The following is a 14,146-nucleotide window of genomic DNA, read 5'->3' as shown; positions in this document are numbered from 1 at the left end:
AAATCAGAGATGGGAGTCCCCTTTTCCCTCCCAATGCCTGGTAAAGCCTGTGCACTTCCTGCAGTTAATATTTCAAAGCCTCATTTGAATGAACAGAGAGTATGATGACTAGGCAGAAGACATTATTGCTCCTGCCTGCAGATCTGCACTGACTCCAAAGGAAGTGCGTAAAGCTGGATCTGAGCGCGGACTGAGCCCAACTCTCCTCCTCAAACACTACTTCACATTGTAATCAGGAACGACAGTAAAATACCCAGAACAACCATCCTGCCAGTTTTCTCCCTGAAGCACCAGCTCACCGTTAACATGCCATGCCAGAGCCCTGCGTCCTTCTTGAAATCCAGAACATTCACTATGGTTTCACCTGGAAGAGGAAAGTTGTGATATAAGAAATTTGGCAGATAACTGGGAAGATGCGGCTGTATTACTGATATTGGAACTTGCCCCTTTCCCAATGCAAAGTCAAGTTAGCTCCCTGAGGCAGCTCCTGCTGGGCTCCCAAACCAGCAGGCTAAGTGGTTCCCTTCAGGCAGATGCCAGGAACTTTGAAGCTGCGGAGGACACAACTCTTGTTTTTTCACCTTGGCATTTTCTTTACAAACATTTAAAGATCACTGTTTCCCTTAAGCTTGGCAAACTCAAAGTGCCAATTATTTCTTAAGCGTTTCATACAGTACTTAGACACCATGCAAACACCTCTCCATGGCAGCACATACTGGCGGCATTATGCAAACAGCAAGCGTTTAGCCTAGTCCATTTGTCCTCTTATGCATTATTAAATAGATTCCAAGCTCCTTGTTATGGATAATACAAAACAGGTACACACAGGTGCATACACAGAGCACAGTAAAAAGAATGGTAAGACACAGAAGACCTACATAAAACAAAATCTGAATTTAAGGGAAGGAACACCTTACAGACAGCTGCAAGAATATAACGTCTGGCATCTCTAGGCTTTTATACCACATTCATCACTGTAATATTGGAGTGTCCTAGCCTCCTTATACATGAGGTGTTGAGTGGAAAGAGGTTATAGAGCCATCATTCAAATGCCTTGGAAGACTGACCCTTAGGAGCAGTGGAAATGAATGGAATGGCTCCCAAAAGGAACACAGTTGCATGTCAAACAGAAATGATGACATACAACTCATTAAAGGAGCTCTGAGATCATGACTGGTAATTTCTGTTCTCCATAACTGGATTTAACCTGTAAAGCTCAAACTAGTTTGGGACCTGGTTATCTGAGAGGCCACGGTGCGTGTGCATTGCCAGCATGGAGGTGAGAAGAGGCATTCCAGCAGGAGCTCCTTCAATGCAAGTGAAAGAGAGCTAGTGGCATGATGTTCTTTGAAAAAGGATCCTCAAGTTTGGAGCTTGTGCAATTTTGCTCCTCCCATCCCCCAGTTCACCAAGCCATGGATCTGTAAACCTCCATGCACACTGCAAAGCCCACCTTTTGTCCCTTTCTGTTAAACCTGTTGGGCAGGGCGTGGGCTGAGGTGGAGATAATTATGGGTTGACCTTTGTCTACGTTTAAGCTAAGATTTTTAATTTCTGAGATAGTTTAAACTTTTAAAATCCATCTGACTGAGCACTGGAAAGAATGATCTTGCAGCGAGCCGAGCTTTCACCCCTTCGTGCACATATCCACCATGTGACACTACTCACCTTCTGAGTAGTTGCAAGCCTGAGACAGAGCCTGACAATGAGACAGCATGGCAATACGAGACACTGTCACCCCCATCACACTGCCTTCCTTACTAGTCTTGTACTGGAAAGCAACAAACATAATAAGAACATAAGAACGGCCATACTAGCTCGGTATCCTGTTTTCTGACAGTGGCCAATGCCAGGTGCCTCAGAGGGAATGAACAGAACAGGTACTTACCAAGTGATCCATCCCGTCACCCATTCCCCAACTTCTGGCAAACAGAGGCTAGGGACACCATCCCTACCCATCCTGGCTAATAGCCATTGATGGACCTATCCTCCATGAATTTATCTAGTTCTTTTTGAACGCTGTTATAGTCTTGGCCTTCACAACATCCTCTGGCAAGGAGTTCCACAGGCTGAATGTGTGTTGTGTGGAGAAATACTTCCTTTTATTTGTTTTAAACATGCTGCCTATTAATTTCATTTGGTGACCCCTAGTTTTTGTGTTATAAGAAGAAGTAAAGACTTCCTTATTTACTTTCTCCACACCAGTCATGATTTTATAGACCTCTGTCATATCCACCCCAGTCGTCCCTTTTTCAAGCTGAAAAGTCCCATTCTTATTAATCTCTCCTCATATAGCAGCCGTTCCATATCCTGAATCATTTTTGTTGCCCTTTTCTGAACCTTTTCCAATTCCAATACACCCTTTTTGAGATGGGGTGACCACATCTGCACGCAGTATTCAAGATGTGGGCGTACCATGGATTTATATAGGGGCAATATGATATTTTCTGTCTTACTATCGATCCCTTTCTTAATGATTCCCAACATTCTGTTAGCTTTTTTGACTGCCGCTGCACATTGCGTGGATGTTTTCAGAGAACTATCCACGATGACTCCAAGATACAAAAGGCAAACTGAAAAAGCAGTCTGTAGGGTAGATGACACCCAAACACTGATATTATTTAGGATGCAGTAGTTCCCAGTTAGTATTACTGGGATGCACAGAGGAAGACAGGCCATACCGTGAGAAGTGAACAATCCAAAGTGTTGCCATGTGAAACAAAGGCAGAAATCTGAATGTTACCAAGTACTAACAGAATTAAACAGACCGAATGAAAAGGTGATCACAGGAGAGCCCCCCCCCGAGCTACAGGGTGGACTGTACCAAGTCTCCCAGCACTAAGCCTTAGCTAAGATGTGCTGATACACTCCTGTGAGCAACCCTACAGTGCGGTCAGATTAAGCCACTCTCTAGTCATCCCACACACTGTATATGAATTGTTTCACTTGTCTTTGGAGCAGAGATTGTGTCTTCCTCTGCATTTTGAACAGCAAACAAAGTCACAAACTGGTATATGACTAAAAACAAGCATCATGGCAAGTTGTACATGATGAAAAGTGTATTGTTTTGGCAGGAAATTGGCAAGTTTGGAACAGCTCACTTGAAAGTGCTACCATTTTGATGGCTTCTGTGCATTAAATTCAATCCAGAGAAGCTCATTTCTGACCATCATTCACTACCCACCTCAATATATGCCGGCTCAGTTCCTGCAGTTGAGATGTTGGGCTGCCAGTCCTTTGGTGACTTGGAGAGATACTTTGAGTCTGTCACAACCCATTTGAGTCTGGGCCAACCTAGAGCCGAAATCAAAGGCAACCTTAAGACCTGTATCTGCTGAAAGAATCTATATTCATCTGAAATATAGAAGTGATCATTTGCCCATATCACTTAGGGCTTGTTTTCCTAGCAGCAAAGTTAAATAAGCAAAATGCAAATTAATTTGAAGGAAATGCATAGCTTTAAAACCAAACGTGATTTGGACTTGATTGGGTTTACTTCCGACAGAACCACAAGGATCATTTGATAGAAAATGACGCGCTGTGTAATTTGCGCTGATAATTTGATGTCATTTGACAAGGGGAGCAACTATGCTTGGTTTAGGATTATCAGATGACTGCAAACATACAAATCAACCCAAGGCAGATCACTAGCTAGACAAACTCATCCCTCTTCCCATGAACCAGTACATCTAGGGCTTGCAAGCGGTGGTGGGCTCTTTCGCCCACTCACAAATTGACCCTGCAGTGTTTATAAATATAGCTCTGATGTAACATTAAAGAGACCATGATTTTTCTCTCTCCAAACACTGCTGAACTGGTTCTAGCAGAATGTTGGTTTCTAAAGTGGCCTCATCCTAATCTACACTGCAATGCACTGGCTCTGTCAGAGACATGCATAAGTTTGTGCCTCAGTGGTGCATACAATTCATAGTCCCAAACAAGGCAACGACCCCACTGCAAACCTTGCTCACTCAACCCAGAGAAGAGCAAAACAGCACATGGTTTTTGACTTCTAACAGCTAGTTTTAGAGTTCAGCCCTGGGGCGAACAGGTCAAAACAAAAGTGTGACTGAACTAACCTTTAAACTGCACAATCTCTCCATTCTGGGTTTTTGGCAGCCCCTTCAGACAAACCTCAGTGGTGAGAGCCAAAGTGATGCCACAGCTCCCCAAGAGGAAGCCAATCTGCTGACCACCAGCATCCTGAAGGAAAAGAAAATAGCCACTGTGAGTTCCAGATGATGGGAGAGTATGAAGCCAACTTTACCCTTACCAAAAATCAAGGCATGGTAATGCTTTGGTAACTGGATCGGTAACATTATGGACCACATTGGGAAAAAACAACGTTCTGTTTCATCTGATTTGTCCCATGGACGTCTGGCAATGGTTTGAAACTCAAATGACAACCACAGTCTGGCAGTGAGGATATGGATACAGTCATATGTTAACATGCTCTAGAAAACAATATATGCATCATGAAGGCATGCTGGGTGTAATGGGGACTCTCATGCTGACAGAATTTGTTCCCTAGGGCAGGCTGAGCAGCTGTGACAGATGTATTTCTGTGAGCAAATAAAAGTCCACAGAAAAATGAGAACCTATTGTAAAAATATGGAAGATAACTTCATGTTCTGAGAACAAGTCTGTTCCCTTCACTTAATCCTGAGGTCCAGGGATGCAAGTGGGAAGACTGGGAAAAGTTTCTGGTTCTCAAGGAAAAAAACAGACAATGTTGCACTGGCATAACCATTAATGGCCAGAGGTGAAAGGCAGATGATTTCAGTGATGAGATGGGCCTATTCATATGGATGTCAGCATATAGCCATTGCACTCACATGGTTTATTTTCACTAGGGAAAGCACTAAATCTTCAAACAAGCATCAAAAAATGAAAATGGAAATACATCAAAATAATAAACATACCCTCTCTGTCCCCCTGTAACTGACTAACCCTATTGCACAAAGATAAAAGCACTGGAATGAGTAGCTGATCAAGTGACTTGACTGGCCAAATATTGGTAGAAGCTTTAATTTCATTTGGTTACCACAGCAGTTGTCATGTTGAGGCTGCAAAGCAAAGCTCTAGAAACCCACAGCATTACCGACCATTTCATTACCACCACTCTTGATGTATGGTTACCATTATTATGCTACCATGGTTTCGTCTCATGAAATTCTATTGTTTCTCAGCTTTTAGAATGGCAATAATGTAGCAACGTTAGGAAAAACCTCTTCTGGGAGCAGGGATTATACAGCAAGAAGTGACTGGGAATAAAGGTCTATTTTTCAGATGTGCTAAGCATCCACAACTCCCATTGAAGTCAGAAGGGAGCTGCAGGGAGATTAACAAGGACAGGTTATAGACATGTGTCCATCACAGTGTCTAAGGAAGTCCATTGTTCTCTCAGCTGTTGAGCAAAATTCTTCTAGGCAGCCAAAGAATTTTCACAGTTTTAGACTCTGCAATGGCACGTGCCTATAATTCTTACACACTGAGCTGGTACAGAAGAAGAACTGCTAAAAGGCGCCGTGGATCATTATGAAATGCTATCAAATCAGAGGCTGATGGTCTGACTTGGTTTTCATCCCACATCAGCCGATCCACTCCTCTAAGATGCATCAACGTTACCTTTCTGGTAAGAGGTACCTCTATAGGCACTGGGATCACTTCCGCTAGCAGACAGCCATAAAACGCCACCATGAACATGACTGGGTCATTGTTGGGATAAACAAGGGCTACCTACAATTCACAGAAGTATTTGGTTAGAGAAGATATGAGGCACAACATTAAAGTTGGGTTTGTTACATACTCAGTGATTACGCTGTTTAATTAAAAAAAAGAATTAAAGTCATCTCAATGGCTGATCCCATCTACAGCCCATGAAGTGAAAATGTTGCCAAAAAATCCATTGAACTCCGTTTTGTCCTAACACATGAAATATTAAACTATGGTTAGCAATTAAGAATTTACGAAAATCAAATTCTCGGTTTAGAGCAAATTTGTAGATGGTAGAAACGTGTAATGCAGAACCTCTTTCAATAAAGCGTTTACTCCCTTGCCATGTTATTCCTACAAAACCAACCCAAGATTTTTATTATTACAGTTCGCTCATTTCACAGCTTTCCCCTCTGACAGGCCAATTCCTACTGCATTGTATCTTTGCATGTGAGAAGTTTACTTTTTAGTGATCCTCCCATGGGTATGGATTCAAAAAGGGCAGTAATGATATTCCAGAGTAGGTTATTAGGACAAATTCTCTTTACAGATTCTTTTTTAAGTGGGGTCTATTAAAATGAACAATAATACCAACTTGCCCATCGTAAAATATCCTCTTTAGCATGATGCTGACATGATCATCAACCCTCGAATCAGGGTCCAGTGAGGAATTTTGGCATTTTAGTTTCAGAGGTGGGAAAGGGACAAAGATAAACTTCATAGCTTTTCAGGCATTTTTAAAAGGGAGGTCATAGAATCATAGAATATCAGGGTTGGAAGGGACCCCAGAAGGTCATCTAGTCCAACCCCCTGCTCAAAGCAGGACCAATTCCCAGTTAAATCATCCCAGCCAGGGCTTTGTCAAGCCTGACCTTAAAAACCTCTAAGGAAGGAGATTCTACCACCTCCCTAGGTAACTCATTCCAGTGTTTCACCACCCTCTTAGTGAAAAAGTTTTTCCTAATATCCAATCTAAACCTCCCCCACTGCAACTTGAGACCATTACTCCTCGTTCTGTCATCTGCTACCATTGAGAACAGTCTAGAGCCATCCTCTTTGGAACCCCCTTTCAGGTAGTTGAAAGCAGCTATCAAATCCCCCCTCATTCTTCTCTTCTGCAGGCTAAACAATCCCAGCTCCCTCAGCCTCTCCTCATAACTCATGTGTTCCAGTCCCCTAATCATTTTTGTTGCCCTTCGCTGGACTCTCTCCAATTTATCCACATCCTTCTTGAAGTGTGGGGCCCAAAACTGGACACAGTACTCCAGATGAGGCCTCACCAATGTCGAATAGAGGGGAACGATCACGTCCCTCGATCTGCTCGCTATGCCCCTACTTATACATCCCAAAATGCCATTGGCCTTCTTGGCAACAAGGGCACACTGCTGACTCATATCCAGCTTCTCGTCCACTGTCACCCCTAGGTCCTTTTCCGCAGAACTGCTGCCTAGCCATTCGGTCCCTAGTCTGTAGCTGTGCATTGGTCATGCATGTTCAGATTCTAGCACAGCATCCCATACAGGTCTTCTCTTTGGGAGCTCTGCACAATGTACAAGGCTGTGTGTGTTTTTATATTCCTATACATATACAGCTGTAGTTAATCTCTGTACATATACATGCATACAATGGGAAGAAGAGCGAACTGAACCTTTTCGCTAATATCAAGAGCAGCGTGGTAAGACCTCTGACATTTTGCAGGCATTGCTCCTAGAGAGAGAGGATCGTGTAGGAGAGATTTTCAAAGGGGAGTTAGGGACTCCTCCAGACACTTTTGAAAATCTCAGCCCAGGAGTTCTCTTTCTGAGGGCTGGACAGGGGTCTTTCCATGCAGCCTGGAAACATTTCTTTAAAACACAGCTGGCCCCTTGGATAAGAGTCATGCACTTGCCCTTATTAAAAAGGACAAGACTGTAATGTTCATGGCAAGTGACAATGCAAAAACACCCTCTTCCCATTTCACAGGAAGAGTCAAACATTCCCAAGCTCATTACCCTGTCTCCAGGCTTTAACACGGGTTCGTTTTTGGTCCCCAGTTTATTAAGCAGCGTGTAGGCCAGCTTAAGGCTTCTGCTCCACAATTTACCTAAAACACAAAGGGAAGAAGTTTGCCAACTCCACATCAACCAATCACAGCCTAAGTAGTAGTAACAGCTAAAGGATCCTAAGCCCTATTTTGCAGAAGTGGAAGCACGAAGAGGCTGAGTGATTTGCCCACGGTGACTATGAGTGACAGAAATGGGAACGGACCCAGAAATCCAAAGCCCAGCCCCCTGCAGTACTTCATGTAACAATAAGAAGGTGCAAAGGCAAATCCAACCTGCAAGAATCCTTTAGATATACCCAGGACTTAATCCTTATGCAAGTTTGATTCAGAAAAATTAAATTTAAGGCTTCCCTTTAAAAAGGACACAAGTAGCTGTTTTGCTATTGCCTGGCTATGCTAATCATCACAAAGAGAAACTGGGTAAATCCAAGAGTGACATGAAGGCAACACTGTCTCCTGTTTTCACACAGACTCAGATCAGATTCTTAATTAAGCGGCAACAAAGAGCAAAGGTGGATGTTGAATCTACAACTATTTCTAGAGACAATGAAAACTTCATCAGTACCTGCTCCATGTCCTCCTGTGCTCCTCACAGCGCCCATCAGCGTTAACTCCAACTCTTGGCTTGGCTCCGCCTTTCATGCTCCCCCTGTACTTGGAATGGTCTCCAACCTTGTCTCAAACAGGGTCACATGCCACCTCCCATATCCTCCCTTCAAATCCACTGCTTCCAAGAATCCCTCTACCTGTGTTCACATGTCCCTCCCCTGATCTATTTGAGGGAAGGGATCTGGTCATATGCTATGTGCTGTAAAGTGTCCTGCACATTTACAGTGCTGTATCAGTGTGAAGTCAGTACAAGGAGGAGACTGACCACCAGAGACAGGAAAACTCATTACAATAAGATGTCTGCAGAATCTCCCCTCTCATGCTGGATTTATAATGTTTTGTCTACAAACCTCTCGCACCCCAGGAATTTGGGCAAACATTTTTCCAATCTGGCTGCCAGCTGTCAATTTGTGCTCTACCACACCCCAGCACTGTAAGAACGATGCAGCAGCAGAAATATACCACTCACCATAGGTCAGGGTATAGACTGGTTTTCCTGTAACATCCAGTGCGGTCAGACAGGGGCATTTGGCCTGTGTGGTCCCCCAGCGCTTCAGTGCTGCTTCTAAGGCAGGAGGCCAATTACAAACGACTCCGAGCGGCTCTCCCTTCACAGGTGTCATCTGGCGCCCCTCTGGTTTGGGCTGGTTTGGGTCAGGCTGCGGGACTGAAAGAAAATTAAATCCCCCCCCACCCAGTTAGTCCCAGCTCACATACAAGCAGGGAAGAGAAGTGAAAACAAATGCTGTTCCACACAGAACACAAGGCAGCCTGTACATTTATAAACCCCAAATGAAACCCTGCCAAAACCAAAACACTGCCCTGCACAAACAACATTCCCCCTGGGGAGAGGATGAGAGAGAGAACAAACCACATGTGACACGTTAGTCAGGCTGCTTAATGCATGATTGAAAGGCACTCAGAAACTGCAGTAATGAGGGCAGTAAAAACTTATATGAAATAGAATGGAATTCCTCCGTACTGAACCAACAAGCCACAAGTTGCTTTGAAGTCACTGATGCAAAAAAACCTAAAACCAACAACCCACTTTTCCTTTGGGAAATTATTAGGGTTCAGGTGACCTTAGAAATTAGGCTTTCAAAACCAATTTAAACTTTGTGTAAAAAAGTCTAAGCAGTTTGCATTAATATAGTGTGGGTGTAAGGGGCTGGACTGACAGCCCTGGAGAGTTACACCATCCATCCATCCACTGGGCAATGGATTACTTTAATGACTACAGTCTACCCTGGAGCTTGGCCACGGACAGTCCACGGGCGCTCATATCACCTTTAAAGAGGAAGTCGATCTCTAAGTCAACTCTGTACAACAGCATAACAAACACATCATGTGTTTGTGCTCACAACACATAAGCAATAAGAGCATTTCTTGCTGGTTGTTACCTTCCACGATTTCTTCAAAATCATCCACAAAAAATTCCTTCAGGGGTGGCCTTTTTGGTCGTTTCAGGGTGTTGAGCAGCTGTTGAATTTTTGTGGAGACTCTGCTACTTACAGGGACACCTAAAGGGGAAGGGAAAGAATTCAGCTAATCAATGAGCTTGTCATCTCTAGCAACATTAATTTCCTACCTCCCTTCGCAAGAAATTATTTTCTCCTGATGTGCCCACTTGCCCTGTCAAGAGGCACAGTCTTAACCACCAAGGCCAATTAAGACTGACACTGTTGGGCTTGGTTCTATTTTAACCAAGAGGGCAGAAATTGTTAGTAACTTATCTCCTCCCTCTCTGAAGTCTCATCCCCATCTGTCTTTGGTATGTTACATGGGCTGTGAAGTGGCACGCAATTTAGCATGTCTTCAGAATAACTGCCAGTGCCATTGCATGACTTGACCAGCAGAGGGTGTTGTAAGAATTACAAGCATTGACACCACTTTTACCTCAGAGACTTACACCAAACAGTTTATGATCAGTATCATCAGCTTTATAGTACCAAAACTGTAGTTAAGAATTGTATTTTCATTAGTCTCTCCTCGGTTTGTGTGGCTTCCAACACAACAGCATTTTAAAAGCAACAAACCCACATATAAATTCTGGACTTTGTTACCAAAAGGCAAGAAGCTGAAGAGAGAGACAGAAAATGCTACCCTCACTTACTAGCTGCACCTTCAACATGAAGTTAGATGTTGCAGGGAGATAAAGGCTCCTTTGAAAACCCAACCCAAAGAGTAACAGTTTTCCTAAGTGTGACTAATCTTTGTTGGGTTCATTTAAAAATCAATTCCTTCCTCACAAAGAGTTCTATCCAGGCCTTCCTTTCCTTCTCAGTACACTATTCATAAGCTTCAGCTCTGTACCCGATGCTTGACATTTACCTACCACAGTATCAGTAAATTTAGCACTGGAAGGTGCCAGGTTATTTTTCCATCAGCACCCCTGGGGACTGAACTATTCTGCCCTGAAAGTACATCAGCAGTGCAAGCTCCCCACACATCCCCTCACGGCATCTGTCTCACTAGCAATCTGAGGAAGCAGTGGGAAGGGCCCATTCAATTCTTGGCTACCGTTCAGATTGCCCTTGGTGTTCGTTGTTTTCATTTGTTTGTCCATCAGGAACTAGACCAAGAAACCTCCTATAAGAAAATTCCCTTCAGAGGCCATCTGATGGCACTGAATGTAAATCACAGGGCAGGAACTGAGTCAGCAATCTAGGTTCAGCAATCTAGAAGAGAAAGCTTCTGAGCTCCCATCCTCTGAGACATTCAGTCTCCCTGAAAGGCAATTATAACCTAGTTTCAGGCACGTTTGGGGAAGTATTAAAACTGCTTCATCCCACCAAGCAACTGTTATTCTCTAAAATAGCTGTTGAAGGTAGGCTCTCGAGAACTCTGAGCAAGTGACCTACAAAAAATCTTGGCGCCAAAAGTCTTGGACTTCTGGAATCAACAGAGCTAAGTGTGTTGAGGTTAGGGTGTGCGGTGAAGTCTATTCAGCTCTCCAAAATTTTTTTTCCTGAGTGGGTAGACAGGAAAGGGAGTGTCCACAGTCTGGGGGTATATAACAGCTGACACTGCAGCCACTTAAACTTAACAGTGTGTTTGTAGTGAGTCTGAATTGGTTCAGGAACCTACAGCAAGTATAAGCACATTCTGAAAGTCATACACGTCACTGACCCCACCACCCCCAAGTTCAGCTCCTCCCACGCCATGCTCTCATTTGTGGGTACTCAGAAAGGTTCCATACCATCAGCAGTGTCCATGAGACTAGATCGATTGGATCCCTTGTGCGTGCCTTTCACGATTCCTGATGGAGGAAGGTCAATAGTTGCTGGGCGTGCTGAGGAAGAGGATGAGGAGGTAGTTGCAGTGACATCAGGGGGAACGGAGAAATTCTCTTGAAAAGGGAGAAAACTGATATTCAATTTAACGTGCACCTTCAACTATCCAATGGCCAAGTAAGGTGTCAATTACGCAACAGCTACTGTCCTCTATAACAAAATAATGCTTTGCCCTGCTATCCTGGCTTTTGTGAAAGCATCTTAGGGTGATTTCTAAATGCAAACTCTAGACACTAGATACTTCAAAAAAAAGTACTTTTAGATGAAAATTTGCCTTCTGATGGTCAAACTCCTAGAACAGAAAGCTGCTGTGTTATCTCCTGCTAGAACCTGAGCTGTAATAATGTCTCACAAGGCATGACTTCCTCCTGAGTTACAGATTTGTAAACTAAACAAGAGGGAAAACATTGGTTATAGATGTAATCCTTAGAAGGAGATTGGAAAAGAAACATCATGCTGGGTTGTGGTACCCTTCAGTTTCAATAGCTAAGCAGGGTGGAACCTGGACAGTGTTTGATAATAGACCTGCAAGAAAAACCTAGGCCTCAATGAAGTGATGCTGGCCTTCCGTTTGTCAGTACTGAGAGCCTTGAGTTAGGGGGCATTTTGCTGCTGGAGGTCCTGGCTTTCAGATGAGATGTCAAATAGAGATCAACTCGCATTCCTTCAAAACTCCAAATTCCTTTGGGCAATAGCAGGAGTGCTAAATCTGGCTCTGCTCCACTTAAGTGCATTTTGTCTAGCTAAGTCTCCTCTGTGGGTTTAATTGGATATGGTATTTTTCACTTTATCCTAAGCTGCCACGTTGTGTTGCAGTGCATTGTTAAAGTTCAGAAGCGGCTGCATTATATTCACAATATTTACTGTCCTACACAAATGCCTTGTTAAAGCAGATTTTAACATTACTGAAGAAATATAACTCTTATGTAAAGCAACTAGAGCATGACTATAAAAGAATATAAGCATTGAACAGACTGGAAATAACCAAATTAAGGTAATTTTCATAAATACCCCATTATTTTTGTAATTCACACTTTGTCAATACTGATATATGAAGATTCACAAAACAACCTTAACACTGGCCTGTAAAACTACTTACACAACTTCTCTAATATTCTGGGTGATGAAAGCTGTAAGACAGATAAGTTGAAAGTTCATAAGCATGAACAAGGATCCCTGTGTTTAAGATGATGGGAATATGAATTTTTCACACACCAATGTGGTTATTAAGCAAACATGTGATCTGTAAGGGCACCAGAATATTAACGAACATTACTTTGACTGGTCATTTCCTGTTTCTTTAATGCTTACAGTATTTCATTGATGGTAATGCTGTAAGTTATGCATTTTGCATAAAGGGTTATATTAATTATTTCAGCTTCTAACGGAAACAAAGAACAAAAGGTATAACGTTGTGTTTCTTAAAAGAAAAATCAAGAGCCCTGCAGGTTTGCACTGGATTGGCACAGAAGCACAAAGCTTACTACTGCACCAGGCACACAGCAGCAGTTCCCATGCAGCTGGTGAATGACTTTTTCTATAGTACCAGCAGATCTGGGGCACTGGGATCCCCCACATTTCCTACAGATCTCAGCAGTGCAGAGGAGGGGAATCTGTCACCCACTTCCTAAGGACAGCAGGACAGGAGCTCCACACCTGTGCATCTCCTATGGCATGCAAAGGAGGAAGCATACAGAAAAGGAGCATCACTCCTGTGCATCTTGAGAGCTATGCTGGTGGGGGATGTACCCACCCTATGGCTCTCCTAAGCTCAGTGGAAACAAGCACCTTGGTTCTGTAGTGCTTTGTGCAATGGTGACCAGGAAGGAACTTTTTAACTCCTCTTTCCAAAGGGCTCTCATATAAAATTGTTTATGCAAGAGTTCTAATACATACCATTTTAGATATTGACATCTGAATAACATATCTATTTCATGTTGCCAATGCAAAGAGTTATGATGAAAAGATTGCTTTTATTTATTTTAAACTAATTCATGCACAAGATTTTATTGGGCATCATTTGAAAACAAGTGCTAAGAAAATTAGGTATTAATTTGACAGTAACTACACAAGTGCTGAACAGCGAGCAGCGCTCATTCATTACCAGAATGCTGATTCCACAACTGTAATTTTTTTTTGCATTCCCCAGTTTTTAAAGTGCCGCTGTGCGTCAATAAAGCATTAATTATACTGACTACATTTTATGTGCAGTTTTCCATTTCAGAAAGCCACTTGCATCCCAGTAAACAGAAACAAAACCATCAGCAATATAAATGTCAAAGGAACAGAGTAAAGTGAAGCTGGTAAAATCACCAACTCTTCTATGCATTGCTTGCTCCAAACCAATTAAGCCAAAGCACAGAGCACACAGATACAGCTATCCCCCTGGGTTGCAGTAATAACCTTAAGAGCATATAAAAGGGAAAGATGAGCAATGGAGCAAAACAAACCCTGAAATTTCATACAGCAGCAGGGAGCACCTCAG

General features: G+C 43.0%; 1 protein-coding gene across 8 annotated transcripts in view; it reads right to left on the bottom strand.

Annotated features, from left to right (window-relative positions):
• DIP2B (disco interacting protein 2 homolog B) overlaps positions 1-14,146 on the bottom strand; it is a 134,070-nt gene that overhangs the window by 37,771 nt on the left and 82,153 nt on the right. For 4 of the 8 annotated variants that reach the window (XM_073319096.1, XM_073319102.1, XM_073319100.1 and 1 more), the window contains 9 exons: positions 11,568-11,717; positions 9,769-9,888; positions 8,838-9,035; positions 7,707-7,798; positions 5,629-5,739; positions 4,080-4,203; positions 3,185-3,354; positions 1,669-1,771; positions 300-364 (listed from right to left, as the gene is read on the bottom strand). In XM_073319096.1, the coding sequence (XP_073175197.1) occupies positions 300-364; positions 1,669-1,771; positions 3,185-3,354; positions 4,080-4,203; positions 5,629-5,739; positions 7,707-7,798; positions 8,838-9,035; positions 9,769-9,888; positions 11,568-11,717 (1,133 nt within the window). The remainder of the gene's footprint in view (positions 1-299; positions 365-1,668; positions 1,772-3,184; positions 3,355-4,079; positions 4,204-5,628; positions 5,740-7,706; positions 7,799-8,837; positions 9,036-9,768; positions 9,889-11,567; positions 11,718-14,146) is intronic. The other 4 variants (XM_073319099.1, XM_073319104.1, XM_073319098.1 and 1 more) reach the window with 3 other exon arrangements.

This window comes from Lepidochelys kempii, chromosome 20, assembly GCF_965140265.1.
Source record: "Lepidochelys kempii isolate rLepKem1 chromosome 20, rLepKem1.hap2, whole genome shotgun sequence".
Classification (NCBI taxonomy): domain Eukaryota; kingdom Metazoa; phylum Chordata; order Testudines; family Cheloniidae; genus Lepidochelys; species Lepidochelys kempii.
This window is presented reverse-complemented; position numbering and strand designations above follow the sequence as displayed.